Below are 21,409 nucleotides of genomic sequence, written 5' to 3'. Positions count from 1 at the left end.
CAAACAGCCACTGAGCATTTACTGCCTCCCGGGTTCTGTGCTCAGTGCTTTACATGCATCGACCTGGCCAATTCTCCCAGTCACTGTTCCTGCCCTGTTTTACAAACGAGGAAACCAAGGCACAGAGATTAAATAATACACAAAGACCCCAGCTATAAAGTGCTAAACGCGGTTTTACATACAGTCTGGCTCCAGAGACTGGGCTCTTCACAGAACTCCACTGTCTTGGAAGCCCCTACTCTCAAGCCCTAAGTGAACGGCAGGTTCAGGAAGGGCAGGGTGGGAGTGGCATGCCTGGTCAAGGCTGAGGTTGACATGGCACGCCTGAGCGGGCCCCGCCACCTCGGATGATAATTCAAAAGAAGTGCTTCATGCTGGTCAGCCACAGCCTCTTTACTTGCTACAGAACTTTTCCAAGGCCATCTGCCCTCTCAGCAAGGGGCCCGAAGCCCAACACATGATGTCCTAACACAAAGGCTTCAAAGTTCCTTCAAAACTGCCCCAGCTCCAACTCTGCTTTAGCTAATACAATCTAAATTCTCTGGCCCTCTGGCTCAAACTTCCCGCACCAGTCAGCTCCTGGAGCCTAGACCATTTGCTCCTGATTACAAGGAGAAGGGACATTAAGAAAAACTGGATCTGAGCACAGAAATGAAATCCAGTCTTGCAAGGTGGAGCCTCAGTTTCCTCCCATGCAAAATATGGGATTAGGCCTCACCTGTCTCTGAGGTCCCTTGCCCCTCTGGCCCAGGGCGGTTCTGAGATGGTGAACAGGTGAGAAGTGTGCATGCAGCCACCAGGGGGCACAGCACACTGAGGAAAAACTGACCTCTGCCCAGGCTGTTCTGGAGCTCAGGGCAGTTCTGGTCCAGCTGGCAGGAAAAAGACTAAACTGGGAGGGGAAACATCCACCCCGGCCCTGAGGACCCTTGAAAGAGTAAAGCAACAGTTCTAAGTTGTTCAGCAGCTGGCATCTTCTGCCAATGCGGGTTTTGGCTCACCTGGCCGGCCCCCAAGCCTCTTTAGAATGGAGCACCTCCCACACCAGGACAGGCCAGGCTCCCTGGACAGCAGGTAGGATCAGAAGTAGGGCAGTGGAGAAGGCAGAGACACATGCTGACTTGGGATTCACCACCACCGCTTTCCCTTTTGTGGGGTCTGGTGGGGGGAAACTCCAGGCCAGGAGACAGAGCTAAGAGATGGCATGGAAATCATTTCTCATCTAGGGAACTTGGGGGTTTTAATAACTTACGATCAGTAACAAATATCTGAAGGGATATCCCAATAATGTGACATTTTTGGTTTATAGCATGGGTCAGCAAAGGACAGCCCATGGCCCAATCAGGCCCAGGGCCTATTTTTGTTAATACTGGAACACAGCCATGCCCATCTGCTTACGTGCCGTCTGCGGCTGCTTTTGTGCTACGTCAGTACAGGGGGGGAGCGGCACTGGAGACTGTGCAGTCCCGAAAAGAGCAAACTGTAGATACAGCTCATGAAAGAAGGTCTTGCTATTGAAGACCCGAACCAGTACAGACAGAGCAAAACCCACAATCAATGCTCCTTTCACGCTGCTAACCACACTCAGGCAGGGGGTACCCATGATCCCATGCAGCACAACTGTCTTGGCAGTAACATCCCCAGGGACATTCAGCAAATGGCCATGTCTCATCAAGGCGAAGGCCGATGTGCTGAAAGCAAATGATTCTCACGGGCCCTGACAGTTTGCCCACCACAAACCTTGACTCTGCAGACTGTTTACAGAATCTATATGTAACTTTTCTCCTTGCATACATGGGGATCTCTGGGCAGATGAAGGGGGTAAGACATGTGGTCATCTTACTTTGAAACGCGTTCCTTTCCGCTGGCCTTTGTCCAGTTTTGGCTTTTCCACATAAAGAGGGTTTTTGAGCAACATCTGGGCTTTGGGTTCAAACTGTACGGACCAATCCCACACGGTGAGCAGATTCAAAGGCTTGCTTTGTGTATCCTGGCTTTCCCTACCCTGCCAAAACAAGCACAGGTCACGACGGCTTCCAGGGGGGCTGAGGAGAGCAAGCCCACAATGCTGAGAGACACGCACCAGGAAGGGCGCTCCTGCCCTGCCCTGAGACCAAACACTCACGGGTTCCTCCTTTTTTAAAGGCTGCGGCTGTCCGTGGTTGTTCACTTAAGGCTTTGGGTGGGAAGGGAGAGAGGGAAGACGGTCACATTATTTTCCAGTGGGCCACGTGCCAGCCGCTGATAGGCACTTTCACCACAACCTTGTGAAGTCACTACTGCTCACATTTTATATTTGAGGAAACTGAGGCTCAGAAAACTGAGGTGAACTGCCTGAGGTCTTGAAGCTGGTGAGTGATGAGGCTGGGATCTGGAACTGAGGCTGTGTGACCGGAAGCCCAGGTTCTGTGCCCCACTTCACCGAGGAATTTGGTAAAACCGCTCCCAAAGGGCCAGTTCAGGCAAACCTGCGGGCCAGCAGAAAGCCGGCCAGAGGCATTTAGCCTGGTTAGAAAGTAAAACTCACAGGAGCGAGGCCTCAAGGGAGACTAAAGGGAGTTTAAGATGGAAAGTAAAAGCCTAGCTTCCCTGCTCTGCCTCATCTCCATTTTCTTCAGAGTAACTCCAGGCATCAGGTAAATGGAAGAGAAGGCTGACCATCTTTACAATGAACGACGTTTAATTTTGCTTAATTCCTCAGCTCCAGCACTTGCTCTCCCAGCTCCAATATTTACTGTGTGGCGTTGGGCCAGTTACTCATCCTCTCAGTGCCTCAGCACCTCAGGGTAAGAATGCAGACCCCACAGGGTGCTGTAAGAATTATCAATCCCCAGAAAGCACTCAAAACAGGGCCCAGTATATAGTATTACACAAATATTTTTATCATCAAAACTACTGCAATCTACTTGTGAGTTGGGGCTTCTTTAATGCACAAGTTCCTAAGAGGGACTCTTACCATGTTAGTGTCTTTTTGATGAGGCGAATTGAAGAAGAAGGTGCTAAAAATAGGTATGTACAGACTATCTGACAACACAGTCAGGTACGTCTCCGTGAAATCAAATGCTGGGGGATGCTGGTGTGCCAGCTGCCAGACACAATCTAAGAAAAGCAGGAACACAGGAACCTATGTGAAAACAAGACACGTATTACTGAGCAGGCACTAGAAGCCCAAGGCCAGCTGTCCCGAGTTCAGGGGCGGCCGTCTCAACAGTTGTGGAATAACCACTTCTGGGCACTACGCTCTCTGGGAAACAAACAGCAGATGCCATCCCATTCCAAGCAATGAATAAGCTCAACTGAAGTTGCACGCCTGTATCTACCATTAATATCAGTACTCGGCAGTACTGATCTATGTAAAAGACATCTCAAAGATGAAATCTGTAAAATCTCAGTACTGAACAAGCATGGACAGATGAGCATTTGCACCTGATTCTGATGATAGGGAGCACTTTGAACCCCAGTTAAGCGAAACTGTTATCTCTCCCGAAAAGAGTTCCATTCTTCTCATTTGTATATTATAGTACCAAAAAACTACTCAAATATTTTGAATTGTCAATATTCCATTTCCCACTCCCCACAAAGACGGTGCAGAAGAGAAAGAGGACGGGAAAGAAGGCAGAAGCAGCAAAGGTGAGTTTCTAAGCTTTTTTCACAAATGTACAGATTTTTTAAACTGAGAGCCTCTTTTATTAGCTACCCAGAGGCAAGCCCTTTAATGGCAGAGATAGTTTTCCTAGGGAGCTTTGTCATTCACAAAATGTTTATCCTTCTGAGTGCCAGTGACCCTGACTGGTGGGAAGACAAGCCATATCACGGCCTCTACCTTATGAAGACTGCCCACACTTCATGTAGCTCAGAAGAGAGGAGGGGTGCCTGGGTGGCTCAGTCATTAAGCATCTGCCTTCGGCTCAGGTCATGATCCTAGGGTCCTGGGATCGAGCCCCGCATCGGGCTCCTTGCTCGGCGGGAAGCCTGCTTCTTCCTCTCCCACTCCCCTTGCCTGTGTTCCCTCTCTCGCTGTCTCTCTTTGTCAAATAAATAAAATCTTTAAAAAAAGAAAAAACCCCAAAACTTCAGTATGGTGTCAACTAAACTCAAGTATAAAAATATAATTTTAAAAATTTAAGAAACTGGGGTACCTGGGTGGCACAGTTAGTTAAGCAACTGACTCTTAGTTTCGGCTCATGTCCTGATCTCGGGGTCGTGGGACCAAGCCCCAGGTCAGGCTCCCTGCTTGGTGTGGAGTCTGCTTGGGCTGCTCACTCCCCTTTCCCTCTGCCCCCACCCTTCAAATAAATAAATATTTAATAAAAATAATTTTAAAAACTTAAAAATAAAAACAAATTTAAAAACTTTAAGAAATGAAATAAAAGTCGTCACATATTAGAAGAAAAAGAAAAACCAACAACTCCAACATGTTGATGTTGAGATGCTAAGAAATGTTTATATAGCAACTTTATTTTTATATTTTTTTTCTTAAAGATTTTATTTATTTGACAGAGAGAGAGCACAAGCAGGTAGAGCAGCAAACAGAGGGAGAAGCAGGCTCCCTGCAGAGCAGGGAGCCTGATGTGGGCTCGATCCCAGGCCCCTGGGATCACAACCCAAGCAGAAGACAGATGCTTAACTGACTGAGCCACCCAGGCGCCCCTATATGGCAACTTTATTTCACACCTCATTTTCTGCTCAATGTATCATTTAAACAGAGTGGAAAATATCTGAACCTTACTGTAGAGTCAGGAAGATGGACTCAGTTTGGGTGACTTCTCCAAAGGCTGGGTGAAAGCAGATCAGGCTGGATCTGCTCTTGGACTTATTCCCCACAGACACAGTACCTGTCAGTTCTAACTTTCTCAAGATATCCAAAATATAGTCTTCCCCACAAAGTATCAGCTCTCTCTGCCCATCATCTTATTTGAGTCCCATTAAGCTTGCAAAGTTCCTCAGAAAGGCAAAGTCCATTCTAAGACTGAAAATGGTGATTTCCATTCAGCTTGATAGGACACAGATGAGCAGAGACCAGGCCTGAAAAAAACCTCAAGGCCTAGCTGAGAAGCTGGGGTCTTCCAGGAACACACCAAGACCTGGAAGGCAGAAACCATGGCCCTCTATTCCCACAGCACGCTGGCCAAGCTGTTCCCACCACAGACACATTTATTATCTGGAGTAAGAACAGCCATGAGTCATGCTCCTAGAATACAGGAACTTCACAGGTGACTTAATTAAAGAAAGTTCAGCTGTTTTCATTTTACCTTCTACAATCATTAATACTGCAGCCAAAGGAGTCTGCACAGCTGCAGCTGAGACAAGTACACCACAGTTTGGGGGCTAACTAAACTACAAAGCAAACTCTCCGACGCTTGAACTCAGGGTCGAGGTGTGGAGCAATTCACATGGCCAGAAGCAGAAGAGGTTGTGTTCACAGCGGACATACACAGCCGATAAGGTCCTGGTAATGATGGCATTAACATAACCCCATGCTTTATTCTGAAAAGATTCATGTGTTATGTATTTTCTGTAAGAAACTTATATAGCGGATTTTTTTTTTTTTTTTTTGCAAAGACTAAGTTAACGGAAACTGTAGGAGCCTCTCTGAATTAATTTTCAAGTTTTACAAACCGATGTTATTCCCACCATGAAATAAATATCCACCCTTGGTGCACACAATTTAGCAGAGAAGGATCGGAACACACTAAGATCCCTTTCCTCAGGTAAGGGTTTCAATACTGTTTAAAGCATTCAGAGTCATCAAACGGTGCAGTGAACACAGCCTTCCTAACAAGCCCATCAGCACCTACTTTGTTTTTTTTTTTTTTTAATAATGATTTTTTATTATATTATGTTAGTCACCATACAGTACATCCCCGGTTTCCGATGTAAAGCTCTCAGCACCTACTTTGTAAGCAGTAGCCCTCCACCTGAAGACAGGTAGTAAATAAGAGATCTGCGAGGAGGACACTCACCTCCTCTTTGTCACTCTGACGGAGGTGGTTGCAGCGATCCAGGAAACAGTGCCCGCCCATGATCCACTCCTTTTGGACGAGGCTCTGGAAACCAACCCTGGTTCTGCAGTGGGGGTCCATCATCACTTGCACCAGAGAGGAAAGGAGGCAGCAGAGGTCGGAAGCGTTCTCCTCTGGGAGGGGCCCCAGCACCAGTACAAAGAGGCAGAAGAGTGTGAAGTTATTAAAAGCCGCCCAGAGCGTTTGCTCTTGCACAGTTTATGGCAGGGTTCCCCAAACCAAAGTCCGCCTGCTAACTGACAGTCAAGCCCTACTTTCCTGAAGGAGAGGGCCAGGGGGAAACAGGGCAGTGTTTTCAGACTGAGAGACAAGCTGCTTCTGGCCAGTCTCGTACAGGTTCCAGCCTACTCTGGCACTAAGCATGGATGTGCTTACTGAATGCATGAAACGCGGCATGCCAAGTCCACTGTCAGCACGTGGGCATCCCGGCGTGCCACACGAGGGCAGAGCCATACCCATGACGGCGGCCTGCTGGGCTTCACAGACCTACTTCAAACCTCTTCCGGCTGCTGTGTCAAAGCAAAAGTCCTCACTGGACCCACTGTTCCCCGGCTCGGCTGCCTCTCAGAGTCACCTCGGAGCTCCTTTCCTGCACTCCCTCTGCTCTGGAGGAAGTATGGTATCTCTGGACTCCCTTATTCCCAGCTCCACAGCTCTTTCTGTTTCTATCTGAGAGCACGGAGGTGCCTGCTTCCCTCTGTCTAGCCTGGAGGAGAAACTCTCCTCAGTCTACTACCACATGCCCACCCTCAGAGCACACCGTACAAGACCTGTACGACAAAAATTCCGTTCATACACTTGTTTAGCATTTAGGACTCACAGCAAATAAGAGCACACATGACCATCCATACATCTGCCTTAGAGTTTTCAGATCCTAAAAGTTAGGGCCTACATCCTCATGGTTTCCCCTTTACACAAAGAAGTGCAACTCAAGCTGCTATTTAAAAATGCCCGTGAGGATGACGGTGCTAGGAGCGGCGCAGGGAGAGAAACTTGAGAATGAATTCTAAGTAGGTGGGTGTTTCCACCATGAAAACTCTCATTCTGATCCTGTAACCATGAGGCACTACAGGTCCAGGCTTAGGCTTGAGCTTCTGTTTCTCTCCCAGGAGACAAGTCTCAACTACGGGAACACATGGACTTCAAAGAAACAGTTTTGTCTATGGAGTGCTACCAGTTTTTGAAACAAGTTTCATTTTTAAGGGCATCTTCCTTCTTGCATCTGAAGGATATTAATAGTACATGTGTGGGTAACAGGAAGAGGGGCTAGAAAAGGAGATTTCAGATGAGACAACTCAGTCGTCCATCTGGGAGCGAGTGACTTCTCACACCTCAAAGATCCAGATTTCATTTTATGCAACTCTGACTAGTGCCGTCTGTCTGGCCCTGGGTACTTCTGCCTCTTAGACCCCAATCTACCCCCTCCTCCCTTGCACCAGTTACTCAGTACTCCTCTGCCACTGGTCTTAGGTCTTTTTCAATAACACGCTTACATCAACTCTCTCATTAGGCTGTAAACTTCTAGAAGGCAGAAGTATACAGCTCTGCACATGGTAGGTGCTCAATAAATGTATTCAAATTGAAGTCAGTGAGCCAGTATCAGGTGGTACAGAAGCCCCAGTCAGACACATTTTCCAGCCTGCCCAAAGAGGCTAAATTTCAGCAGTCATAGAGCGCATCAGAGCAATGGTAAAAGCTTCAGGGTATGAAAGTGTGAGATGGCCAGCCTACCCAAAGAGGCTAAATTTCAGCAGTCATAGAGCGCATCAGAGCAATGGTAAAAGCTTCAGGGTATGAAAGTGTGAGATGGTCTACTGAACTGGAAGTGCAGGTCTATAAGAAGTTTAAAATATTCTAAACAGCAAACGTAATATTTTAGCTCAGATCTAACCAATTTCAGCAACAACCTTTAAAAAAAAAAGCAGTTTACACCTGTTTTTACACATTCTGAATGTTCATGTCCTATTGGCAAGTGTAGCAAGTTAAGCCCACTGAGGAAAAGGAAATCATGATCCACAAAGTTTCTATGGCAACTGCACAAGGTTGTCAAACACAAAGGTATAAAAATAACAATTAAACCATCTATGCGTTTCTTTATATAAAAGGAATTATCAAAAGGTTTTAACTTTAACCAAACTGAGTTAATATAAAACAAAATCCAAAGCACTGGAAATGTGAGCTTTGGTGAAGATACCAAACAATTCCTTCTTGGGCTGCAAATAGATCTGCCAAGTTCTAAATGAAGGATTTATTTTTAAACTATAACACTGACCTCAAACGCAAAGCATTCCAAGGTCAGGGTAGAAAAGAATGGGAAGGATTTCTACACTAGCTCACTCCTTTTATAAGACAATTCCATAAAGCTGCGTATACAGAAATTGAATCTCCAGTGAAGGAAAATGAAAACCACTCTTTGCGCTTTAAATATATTACCTAAAAGAAGAACGTTCATGTTTTGTGCTTCTAGACATTCTGTAATCTCTATTGCTTTTTTCAGGCAACGTCTAAATTGGAAAGAGACAAGAAAAGGGGCGTTAGTTCCTGAGGTTGGTATCAAAACGAGGAGAAGTTTAGAGACAGAAAACTGAAAACTAATGGAAACGATCTCATTTGTTTTTCCACTTGAAATCCTCCAGTAAAGAAGCAAATTACCATTTACACTATTCAGGTACTGCAAGACATTCATTTGCCAATTAGAAACTGAAAAATTTCAGAAGGGAATCCCAAAACTGATGTTAAAACATTCCTAGATGATTTCTAAACTATAAACTCTTACTGAGAACTCATGCCTGAGTCTGGCCCGAGTCTAGTAAGAGCCGCCAATGCCCACATCAGAAACTATGCTGCACGCCCACATCATTTAATTCAAGGTCACTTGCCAGGCGCGCCAGTGTGGCTGACAAGATTCAGTATGCCCAGAAATCCCTTTTGTCTCTGTATACACTATCCCTTTCACAGCTTTGACTGTTCTCTACTTATAACTAGGGGCTTCACAACGCTGTTCCCTGCCTGCAGGGGCGCCTCTCCTGGCCGACTCTTCATTTGGCTCTCTGCCCACCCCACATAACGAAGGGTTCTTTTCTGTATGACATTTATCACTGTTTGCAATTATACATTCAAATTATGGGACATGTGGCAGGCTCTTCAAAATGTATTTGTTAATAAGGGTTTGGAGGGCTGAGGCTCCGTTCCAGAAACCTCACTGGCAGAACTGAGAGAGATGCTGTGCCAGGTCAAGGGAAGAATTCTTCTCTTTCCTCAAAAGACTCCTAGGGTCAGAGCTATTCTCACACCCCTGATCATTTCTGTTCTGTGCCTCGCTTTGCCCTCTCCTTTACTTAATGGCAACTGAGAGGAGCTATTCAAAATATGAAGTAGGGAAGGGAATATAATTCTGTCTCTGGGGCTCTCAACCTAATTCCAAAACCCAAAACTACTAATTGAGATTAACCATAAAGTTATGAAAAAAAGGGGGGCACCTGGGTGGCTCAGTCGGTTAAGCATCTGCCTTTAGCTCAGTTTATGATCCCAGGGTCCTGGGATTGTGCCCTGAAATCATTTTTAAATAGGGAATATACAAACGAGACACATAATTCAAAAAGGTATTTAGTAAAAAGTCAGTATCCCTCCCCTTCGCAACCCGGGTTCCTGCTCAGAGGCTGGCACTGCTGCCTCAGTTAGGATCTTGGGTTGCCACGCCCCCTTTTCTGCAGCCTTTCAATGTCTAGTCTAGAGCCGACAGAGATCTCTTTCTGAGCAGGTAGCATGTCTATAAATTCAGATCAAATGTGCACAGAATACATAACATGTAAAATCCAGCTGAGTCCTGAATAGAACATGTGATCCAAGAACAGTTAACGGTTAAATTATTTGTCAATTTGTTTTACTACTTTGAATTAGAGAACTATAAAATTCATGAGCAAAAGAATGGCTTGAAATACCTGATTATGTCAAGCCAGCTGCTGCTTTCCAACAGAGAAAACCATTTTATATCTGTGTCCCAAAATTCGGTACTATTATCTGAAAAAGGAAAAAAGAGTAAGAAGTCAGATCACTGTTCTCTTCCACATCTGCCACCAAAAATCTGTGCTACTCAAGTGTGCCGTTCAGAGAGTCAGTCCTGGGCCTGAAGCAGACTCCAAGCACAGATCTCCACTAGCAAGCAATGGACATTTCCAGACTTCAGCTGAAATGGTGTCTGAACTATAAGCCCCTGGAAGGGGGGTGGCAGTCAAAAATGGATTTTTTAGATTTTTATTGCTCAAATAAAAAGTGCCCCACAGTATGTATAAAAAGTCACAGTCCACCTTTTAACTTAACAAGGAGAGTAACATGTTTTACTCAGAAATGGTCAGCTCCCAGGCTATACTGTTCCTAGTAGTGGAAAACGCAACAGGATACATTCTGATGCCAGGCAGCCCAAAGCGGGAGACCTGGCTTCTGTTGGAATCCTAAATACATGAACACATTCTCCTTCCTCACTTCTACACCATCCCCCCACCCACCTTGATACAGAGAGCCCTGCATTTCATGGATATCTAAGACATGTCAAAGTCACAAACTCAAATCAGTGATAAGGCAGACACCTCTGCAAGTCCTGGAAGATGAGAACGGAAGTGCAGAATCACAGTCCTGCAACAACTAGTGCAGTGGAGACTGTACTTCAGGGGTCATTTCTACCATTTGTTACTAGAGAAGTTCCTCGGAACGCGCCGAGTACCCAAAATTTAAGATCTGCAAAAAAACCCAAAAAACGAAAAACAACAAACTAGTGCAGTGTATCACTCTCCACCAGGTCCCTGCTTTTTATAAATCTATTTTATAACACACAACAGAGTGTATTCTCCTTAGAGGTGGATACTGTTGTGTCCCTGGGTGTCATATTCACCTTTATCTCAAATGCCTCCATAGTCAGTGAGTTTAGTGGAAACTCCACAAACGTCAGCTGAATGAATGAATCCTAAATTAGTTGGCTAAAAAGTCCAAGTTAGGAAAAATTACATGTAAGGGTGACCAATTTCAGATGGTAATACAAACTCTGAAGAATGAGGAGAATAGATACCTGAACTGGTTAGACTGGATTCAAGTCCTAAACTGTTCATAGTGGGCAGCCTGGGTAGGGAAGTGGGGGAGGCTGGAATGCACATATTTCATTTCCTACTTTGTCCATTTCTTCTTAATCAGAAAAGAAAAAAGATATTTCCTCTTGGGGCGGGGGCGGGGAGGTCCATTCAATAAGCCACCAACGAAAACAAACAGACCATTCATTTTCTAAATCACTGTGAGCAAGCCAATGACACTGGTAACACTGGCATTGCACGTTCCCACAACTTTTAAGGGAAGAAGTCCCAGTGTTCACATCTGGGCAACTGGGGTGCTGGGGACAGAGAGAAGAGGAGGGGTGGGCCTGTGTTCATGGTCACGAGAAGGGGCAGCGGGGCAAAAGCCTGGAGAAAAGTGAGGGGCGGACGTGGCAACGCCACGGGCCCTTGGCTGCCAGCCTGCCCCTTCCCTCCACGACATCAACCCTCATAGCCACGAGTCTCTGGTGCCAACAAAGCCCAGGGCAAAGGCACCAACTTTCACCTGATCCACGTGAAGTTTTTACTCAGCATTCTTCTCACCTATCAGAAAGAGCTGTTTAAATTTAGAGTATGCAGTCTGGATGTCCTGCAGCGACAGGAAGTTGCTTGACAGGTCTTCAGTTTTAACAATTTCATAGGGTGGCCTGTGGACAGTCTTGTAAATCCTAGGTATCAAAAAGTAATGTGAGATTAGAAGAGCAGATGTGAATTAGAAATAGCTTATTTGTCCTGAGCACTTACTATGTGCCCAGATCTGTGTGTGTAGGTATCTTCCATTTAATCCCTGCCGACAAAGTAGCCACTACAGGACTGCTGTCCCCAGTAGGCAGAGGTGGAAATGGAAGCGTGCAGAGCACTTCCCAGCCCAAGATTATGAAGATTATAAACTGACAGAGCCGTGATTTGAACCCAAGGAAATGTAACCTCAAAGTCGTCTTCTTTTCTGTTTTTAATTCATCCACTTGGGGTTTTTTTCTGCATTTTGAAAAATTTCAAACGTGTATTAAAGGACAGTGACATAGGCCATGACCTGGATTTGACCACTGTCAACACTATAGCCATCATGCCACTTCCCCCTAAATACTTTGGCATGCATCTCTAAATATAATGCGCTTGACATTTTTAATGATTACGTTATACTGACTCTTTCAAAGTTAACTTTTTTTAAAGTTTATTTTTTTCCAGTAATCTCTACTCCCAGTGTGGGGCTCGAACTCACAAGAGGGGCGTCCTCTACCATTTGAACCAGCCACATGACACTCCTTTCAAAATGATTAAAAACAACACTCTAGGGGCGCCTAGGTGGCTCAACCCGTTAGGTGTCTGCCTTCGGAGCAGGTCATGATCCCAGAGTTCCAGGATCAAGTCCTGCATCAGGCTCCCTGCTTAGCGGGGAGTCTGTTCTCTCTCTCTGCTCCTCTCCCACTTGTGCTTGCTCTCTCTCTCTCAAATAAATAAATAAAATCTTAAAAACAAACAAACAAAAACCCATCATTCTATGTGGTATTCCTGAGCACTAAGTTGTCAGCAGGTAAACAGGGGTGAACATACTATTAAGAGCTGCTCCTGGGGCACCTGGGTGGCTCAGTTGGTTAAGCGTCTGCCTTTGGCTCAGGTCATGATCCTGGGGTCCTGGGATCCAACCCTGCATCGGGCTCCCTGCTCAATGGGGAGCCTGCTTCTCTCTCTGCCTGCCGCTCCCCCCACTTGTGCTCACTTTCTCTCTCTCTTGCTCTACCTCAAATAAATAAAATCTTCAAAAAAAAAAAAAAAAAAAAAAAAGCTGTTCCCTGCTTCTGGGAAAACAAGAGCTGAGCTAGCCAGTAACAAAATGTAGAATAGTACTGACCCATCCAAGAAGCTCTTTTGGATTTGTAAAAGGCCATCATCCTGTTCTTTGGGCAGTGCTGACATTTTCAAAAGGGCACATCCATTGTGGCAGGACCAACACCATATCTGCAAAGGGGAATAAAGGTTTTTCAGCTATAACATACACAATCCAGCAGGAGACAGGTAAGCTTAGCATTTAAATACATACAGGGAAATGTTTCACTTCAGTTAAGACATGGCTGGATGTATTCAATTTTGTGAAGCCAAAGAGTAGTTATGTACAGTGAAAAACACGGATTTAGTCTTAAAACAAAACAAACCAGGTCTAGATAGTCACACTCAGCCTTGCTTATGGTCTAATGTACATCTTTTGACGTGGCTTCAGTGTTGGGAGCCTAGACGATGGCGTCACCACCATTATCAGCACGGCAGATCTCACTAGAGCGCAGCTTACTCGCTCAGGCCTCTTATGTCAACTAACCCATTTGATTCTCAGTCACGTGCTGAGAAAGGTAAGATCCTTAACCCCATCAACAGCAAGAAACTGAGGCTTAGAGACTCCAAATAACCTCCTCAAGCTGCACTCCGAGTTGCAGCATTCCGACGAGGCCGAATGGCAAGCAGAGGGCAGCTCCTGTCACCAGAAAGTTCACACTAGAAAGAGGGGAAGCTGGCTATTCAACACAGAAGACCTGTACATGCAAGGCAGTGCGCTACGTAAAGACAATGGGAAAAGGGCTAAGACATGTGTCTATCTTCAAGGAGTTTATACTCTCAAAAGGGAAATACAATTACAAACATAATAAAAGGCAGGATGTGGTAGAGAACAGAATTTCAAGGAACAAAGGGAAGGCAAAAGAGGAAGAAATCATATGAATGACCATTAGTGACAGGTTCAGGCGTTCAGGCACTTTTCTGGCTACAGTGGGAGGTTTTGTTTGTTTGCTCTGTTTTGCAAGAATGAAAGGAAATGAGGACTGATCTTGGGACAAAGTAATCTGTCAGTACAGCCCAGCACGGAGTAGAGGGCAAGGCTGGTTGGGGCAGGTGAGTACAGTTATGGACTTTGAGCCCCATATAGGCCTAATTGAGGGGTGATAATGGCTAGAGGCCAGCCACCGCTCTGCTAATAAGCGAGTCCTCAGCCTTAGCTCAAAGGTTAACCTAGAGAAGAAGGTGCCTTTTATAATTCTGCTACACAGAGATGGTACCTTTCACTACTCATCTGCAAGGAATGGTATAAACCATACACCAGCCATGATAGCAGCAGACGCTGGGGCCACAAGGTTCAAGAGAAGCACACAGTCCAGGTGACACTCTGCACTACACCTGGAAAGCCAGGAGGCGGAACTGGTTTGGGGTTTCAGGGGAAGAGGACAGAATCAGTCCTGGATGTATTAGGTGTCCAGTGCCAATAGGACACCCGTTCAGATATCCAGAAGGCACATTAGATGAGGGTTACAAGTTTAGGAGGGGAAGGCCAGACTGGGGTTGTGGACATGGCAGCTGGCTGCCAGCTGACATAGAAGAGACGATGACCCCACCCAGGGAGTGAGGACAGAGGAACACTGAACTGTCCTAGGGAATGCCAAAAAGCAATGATTCCCCTTCTCAGGACCAAGCCGTACTTTGACTCTTTAAGATTTAAAATGAGTTTGGAAGTGTTAGGACACTGAGACAAATCAAAGGGCCCTTTGCTGTCCTCCCTCTCCCTTTTCCAACGTACATGCTAAGCAATGTACAGAAACCAGCACAGTTTCTAGCCCTCTGCCAAGGGTGACGGTACTTTGAATGCCCAAGCAATCCTGTGTCCCTAGTTGGTGCAGCTAACTTGGATAAAGGGGAGAGACACTCTTAGCTATGACCAGGTGACAGGTTCTAAGAAATTATGTGTCCTTTATTCTTTTTCTCTCTTCTCCTGGAGTAGAAAGTGTTGACTCTTGGTGATATTCAGACGTTAATAACTTATTTTCTTTTGAGGGCACAACCACACTTATCTCATCTGAGGCAATTCCCTTACTGTTCTCTATTTAAAAAAATAAATAGAAAACAAGCAAAATTCTTAGTCAAAGACAGACTTCTCATTGGAATTTAACAAAAAGCATGTTTTCTCTTATTGTAATACGTGTAATTTCTGTGTCTTAGTAATAAATGTCTTGATAACAGACAAGAATCACGGCTTATTAATCCTGTTTAATTTTTAAAAAGGAGAGGGGAAATTATTCATTATTTGATACATCTTAAGGTATCTCCCTTAATAGAGCCCAAGACAGAGCTTTAGGGGAGTATCTACAACTGGACGCTAGAAAGCAGTGAAGAAGGAAGGAACTATTAAGGAGGTCAGAGGACCAAGAAAGCGCAGTGTGTCCAAAGCAAGACAAGAATTTAGAAACAAAAAAGGCCAAGACCATAATCATTGTCAGAACTGCAGTACTAGTACAGGGGAGTGGGGAGGCACAAGGCCCGATGACTTCTGGAGGGTCTGTCTGTGGAGTAGGGGGTAAAAGTCACGGTGCGAGAAGAATTGAGACGAGAGTCAGGAGGGAAAATTAGTACAAGTCTTTAAAGATGTTTGTCAGTACTGGGAGGGAGCACAGGACAGCAGCTTAACTCTTTAACGAGGAGGTTCTTCACGTTAGGGGAGGCTTGAACGTGCCTTCAGGTAGAGTGGAACACCAGGAAAGATCCACGGGCGGGGGGAAGGCTGATGAAAACAGGCGCCTGACAAAACAAGGGCAGATGAGATCAAGAGCCATCCAGCTGTTTAGATTCAGGAGAAGGAAACAGAAGCACAGAGAAAAACAATAGGAGGTGAAGGGGAAAGCCAAGGGAGGTCTTGTCACAGGTTGTCCAGGATCCACAGAAGGAGGGGAAACATCGTCTCTCAGTACAAAAGTTAAGAATGGAATTACAAACTTAAAGAGAATGAAGAAATGGCTTATACCAGCCCTAGGGAAGAATGATCCAAAAGGAGTTAAACAACAGACTGCTGAGCAGAAGAAAGGCCCAACCGAGGCAAGGTAACATATGGCTTTCATGTATCCCATTCAGTAACACTCTGCGGTTCAGTTTCAATGATCTTTAGCAATGTTCACTAGCCCTACAGGCCAAAAAAGATCAATACGCAGGGGTTGGAGAAGAGCAGAGGGTAGAGGAGGCCCAAGTCGCTAGAACGGCAGCAGGGATATGACTGAACCTACAAATGATGCAGGTCTTCACCGAAAATACGTAAAGGCAAGAAAAAACACACTAGCTGAAAGTCAGCGTAAAAAAGCACGGAGATATGGAAATGCTGCAACCGGCAAGTTGTAATGGTTGCACAACACTGTAAATACACTTAATGCCACTAATGGTAAATTTTATGTTATGTGTATTGAGAGCTCTGTGTTCCCTGGGTAAATGCATCAGTTCCATCTTGTATAATATTCCTCTGTTGTCCATTCATGCAAACTCCACTAACAACTTTCAGGACATATCTCCTTCCTATTGTTTCTATCAAAGTTATGTTGCTGGCTCCCCACTCAGGTCTCGTCAGAACATTTTCTACTTCTCTGCCTCAAGGCCTGGCTAGAACACAGTACCCAAATTTCAACGCTGGATAGAAAGGCAGCCTATTCGCACATGTGTAAACAATTCATCTTTGTTTCTTTCCAGAGAGCTCACCCTCTTTTCCTCGATTCATCTCTGAAAGGCTAAAGAATGAAGGCCGTCATTTTCATTCTTCTAAAACAGTGATTCTCAAAATGTATATAGACTGGGGGGGGTGCGGTCCCAAGACCCCTTCAGGTGGTCTGAGAATCCTAAGAGGTACTTGTCCTTTTCACTGTGTTGACATTTGCACAGATGGTGTCAAAGCCCTGGTGGGTCAAACTGCGGGTGCCTTTGCACTAGGCAAGGCACTGCTCCAGATGGCACTGATCATGACTGTATTCTTCGCGGCCACACGCTTGCAGGGAAAAAAAAGTTTTATTGAGAATGTCCTTAATGGAGGACCAAAAATTACTAGTTTTAGTAATCTTGACCATTACAGGTTAATATTCAATATTAGCACGCTTTATAAATGATGTGATGCAGTGGGAAGTAAGCACTGAAGTACAGTGTTTATCTTGAGAAAAAGCACTCATGTGACTGAGGTGAGAGGTGAGTTAGCTGCTCTCTTCAGGGAATTGAAAGAATAAGTGAGAGTCAAACACTGGGTGTTCATCCTCAAAAAAAAAAAAAAAAAAAGAATGAAGTGACCCTATCACTTCAAGGAAGACAACTGACAAATTGTTGCAAATGATAAAAATTGAAGTTTCATGCAAAAATTAGAACTGTGGAAAACTAATCTCTGCCTCTAGCTAGCCAGCTTCCCAAAACAGATTTTTCTGAGGAGACAAGGGTGATGTTAATGAATGTGATTTTTATATAAGGAAACATGCTAATATTTGGACGCTCTGTATAACCCCATGAACCAACACTTTCCAAATGACCACTATATAAGGTCATAAAATCATGCATGTTTTAAGATCTATTCCAGGAGCGCCTGGGTGGCTCAGTCGTTAAGCGTCTGCCTTCGGCTCAGGGCGTGATCCTGGCATTCTGGGATCGAGCCCCGCATCAGGCTCCTCCGCTGGGAGCCTGCTTTTTCCTCTACCACTCCCCCTGCTTGTGTTCCCTCTCTCGCTAGCTGTCTTTCTCTCTCTCTCTTTCAAATAAATAAATAAAATCTTAAAAAAAAAAATCTATTCCAAGTACAAGACAGACCCCGTGGATTTTAATTTAGCAAAGAATGAAAAATTCATTGATTATGCTTTCAGATTCCTTATTGCAATTAACCTTGATGAAACCAACACTTCTCTCTCCTTTTTTTTTTTTTTGGTGTACCATCAAAGAACAATATTCTGAATTATCTGAAAAGGTAAACAAATATTCCTCCCTTTCCCAAATATAGATCTGAGGCTGGATTTTCTTCATGTACTTCAACCAAACCCTAACATACTACAGCAGACTAAATGAAAGAGGCAGATGTAAGAATCCACTGGTTTTCTATTTTTAAAAATGTAAACACTGCTATTATTACGTGTTTTTATTTGTTTTGAACAATAGTTTTCACAAAAAATATGTTATTTACACTAACATGTGATGTTTATTGCTAAAATAAAATTTTTGTTTTAATTTTTCATATGGCAAATATCAAACAATATAATCCAGATGAACGAAAAGTCTTTGAAATCCTCAATAACTTTTTAGAGTAGAGTGTTGAGTTCAGAAAGTATGAGAACCACTGCTCTCAATCAAAGGTTACAAACTAGTGGGCATGAGCCAACTCTAGCCCAAAGACCTATTTTTTAAACATCTGAATCAGTTGCATACATTTAGAAATTGGGGAAAATCACAACTCACACAAAAATCGCTATCTCTGACTTCTGAGAAATCAGGATATCTGGCAAGACCAGGCCCATATATCCACATGGCACAAACCAGCTGGCAGAGAAAGCAGCCTTCCCTTTAACTCAGGTGGACGGTCTCTGATTCACTGCAAAGCCCATGCTCATTACCTGCCCTGCCTACATGGGCTTCTGGGCATGGGACCCCTGATTAAACATCTCGCCTCCCATACAGGAGTGACCTTTTTCGTGAACAAGCCATGTGCACAGTACAGCATTTATCTGTAATACTCATTCCTTACTAAATTCCCTGAAGGCTTGGCAACCCCAACCACCAATTAGAAACTGGAGCAACTGCCAGAGTCTTGCTTTCTTTGATCAGTGACACATTAAATATGGCTCCCATCCCAGTCTATTCTGTGAAAACTAAGTAAACTCTCCATGTTGTCTCTGGGGGAAAACATGGACATACCCACTCAAAAATTAATAGTGGGGCCAAAAAGAATCTTAAACCCTACTACCCTCAGAGTGGGGGGACTCAGCCTCAAAATGATTTCAGGTGTAAAATCAGGCTGGCTTTCAACACTAGGCAGATCTGTAATCCTCTTTAATCCCTAAGATGCTTCTACTAAAAAGTCTACTGCATCTGTGAAAACTTTAGAGCTGTCCCAGGGAGTCTCATGTCTGAGAGACTCTTTTAGTGATCCCCTGAGATATTTCTGGATCACTTTTGGATGGAGGACTAAAGCCAAGGGCTTTAAATAGAATAATTTGCCAGAATGGGCTGATGAGCAACCCATGGCTATTACGGTTTCCAGATGTACTTACTGGTATGCCACGACCCTGAAAGCATCGCACATCCTCTTCGGGAAGAGGGGTGGGGACAACAAAGTATGCTGGCAATCTAGAAGAAAGAGATGTCATCAGTTTTAGTACTGGAGTAATTCACTAAATATGAAAGCTCAACTTTAATAAACTGAGGAAGCGAAACAGAGTGGTAGGACATGAACCTTATTTCCTCTTAAGAAGAACAAGTGCAGATGAACTATCTCTGGCCAAATCAGTTGGGACTCTGGGTTCAAATCCCAGCTCTGCCCCTAATTCTGTGTGACCCTAAGTAAGCTACCTCACTTCTCTGGGTCTGTTTCCTCATCCATGAAATGAGGGGACTGGAACATATGATACATATAAGCATATGAATTCCAAAATTGGGAGTGATCTTTCTCATCACGTAGTGGCAATTAAGCACCCATGTTTTCAGTCAGACTAATATAAAAACCAATAGTTACAATGACTGCTGCCTAGACATTTTATCAAGCATTCTGATAACACTTAAGTGCTTCCTGTATGCCACACTTGAATTTCTTAATACAAATTATTCATTTTATCCTCCCGACAACTCTATGAGGTATGTACTACTATTATTCCATTTCACAGATAGAGAAACAGACAGCACCACTAAGGCCCTTCACAAGTTATACAACTAGTAAGCATTAGTAGAGCTATGACCTGAACCCAACCAGTATGAGTTCAGTTTCTATATGAGAAAATTTAGGTTCTAAAAATAACTTGTTAAGTGGTAGGAAGTGGGCAAGTTAGGTTTGCAGAGTTGCAAAGATCAGAGATATACAGAGACACCACCTCTTCCTCTAGTTAGCAAATACATCACTGTGGACTGGAAAACCCTTTCACTCAAAGAGCCTGAAATAAAGCTCCAGGGGAAATTAGAAGGTGTCTATGGTGTAAGAACTACAATGGAAAATAGTCAGATGGCACCCGTATGCATACTGCATGTTTGAAATAAGTCCTGTAAGTATCAGGTGATGGGTGGGACAGATGGACTTTCTAGGTTGAAGAGGCTGGAATTTGAATGTGATCAAGTCCCTACATTTAATCAATCCATAGGGAATGGAACACCATTTTAAACACCAGCAAAATCCAGATTATAGGAAACAATCAGAAAATAGCCTGGTTTCTTAAAATAAATTGCAAGAAAATAATGGTGGGAGGATCTACAGATTAAGAGGCTTGAGAAACCTACCAATCAATTACAAGATATCAACCTCATTGAATCTCCACTAATGATAAAATGGATAAAAAGATGAAAAATTGTTCTAAAAATTTATAAAAACAATGGGGAAATTTCTGAACACTAACTTATGTTACTGAATGATATTGAGGGTTTTTATGTTAAATTTGAAAAGTGTGATAATGGTTTTATGGTTATATTTATAAAAAAGTCCTTAATTGTTAGAGATGTACGCCAAAAAATTCATGAATGAAATGTGAGAAGGTCTGGGATTTATTTCAAAATAATCCAAGGGAAGCACAGAGAAAATAGGATTAGGCATGAGTTAATAAGTGTTGAAGGGGGGTGATGGGTAAAAGGGAATTCTCATATTCTCTTTTCTTTCATACTGCTTTAAATTTTCCATTAAAAAAATCTTACGGGTAATTAAAAAGAAAAAGCTCTCATTATATTATAACGTAGAATCAGGTTTGGAAAACACTGGTCAAGGACAAGATACTTCAAACCATGAAAACTGTTAAGAATCATTTGGCTTTTGAAGTTTGATGTGTCGAGAATATTTTCTTATAAGTCAGCTTTAATGCACAGGTGGTAAGGTATCCTTTCTTCAGGTGTTATCACTGAAGTAAACAAACAACCCCCCCACACCGGAAAACATCTCTTCACAAATCAATGAACTCAGGCTGCCCATTAAAATCACATAGGAAGATTAAAAACCTCCCTATGTCCAGGCTCCCCCCCGCCCAGAACTATTAAGTATCAGAAGCTTGAACAAAAAAAAAAACAAAGCTCCAAAGCTCCCCGTGTACAAGGAGGATAACAGCTGTTGTTCTAGAAGATCCTGCTACTCCAAGTATGTGGCAGCATCACCTGGAGAGCACATATCTCCAGCTGAACCTCGCACCCACTGAATCACCATCTGCATGTAAATCCCGGGGTGACTGAGGAAGCAGCGGGGCTCCAGCTGTCCACTTACCAACAGAGCACAGCTTCTCAGCCTTCACAGGAGAGCTACCTGTGGGAGTGGGTTTAGCCCTGAGTCTCTGCTCCTTCCCCAGAGGCTCATTCTACAGA

General features: G+C 44.1%; 1 protein-coding gene across 2 annotated transcripts in view; it reads right to left on the bottom strand.

Moving 5' to 3' along the window:
* Positions 1-21,409, bottom strand: part of MTMR12 (myotubularin related protein 12) — a 65,868-nt gene that overhangs the window by 4,342 nt on the left and 40,117 nt on the right. Inside the window, exons 8-15 of one of the 2 annotated variants that reach the window (XM_040630516.1) lie at positions 19,135-19,210; positions 12,957-13,063; positions 11,648-11,772; positions 9,965-10,043; positions 8,457-8,527; positions 5,964-6,136; positions 2,957-3,124; positions 1,844-2,005 (exon numbers count right to left, since the gene is read on the bottom strand). In XM_040630516.1, the coding sequence (XP_040486450.1) occupies positions 1,844-2,005; positions 2,957-3,124; positions 5,964-6,136; positions 8,457-8,527; positions 9,965-10,043; positions 11,648-11,772; positions 12,957-13,063; positions 19,135-19,210 (961 nt within the window). The remainder of the gene's footprint in view (positions 1-1,843; positions 2,006-2,956; positions 3,125-5,963; positions 6,137-8,456; positions 8,528-9,964; positions 10,044-11,647; positions 11,773-12,956; positions 13,064-19,134; positions 19,211-21,409) is intronic. The other variant, XM_040630517.1, reaches the window with a different exon arrangement.

The sequence above is a fragment of the Ursus maritimus genome, unplaced genomic scaffold (genome assembly GCF_017311325.1).
Source record: "Ursus maritimus isolate PB19 unplaced genomic scaffold, ASM1731132v1 scaffold_15, whole genome shotgun sequence".
Lineage (NCBI taxonomy): Eukaryota > Metazoa > Chordata > Mammalia > Carnivora > Ursidae > Ursus > Ursus maritimus.
This window is presented reverse-complemented; position numbering and strand designations above follow the sequence as displayed.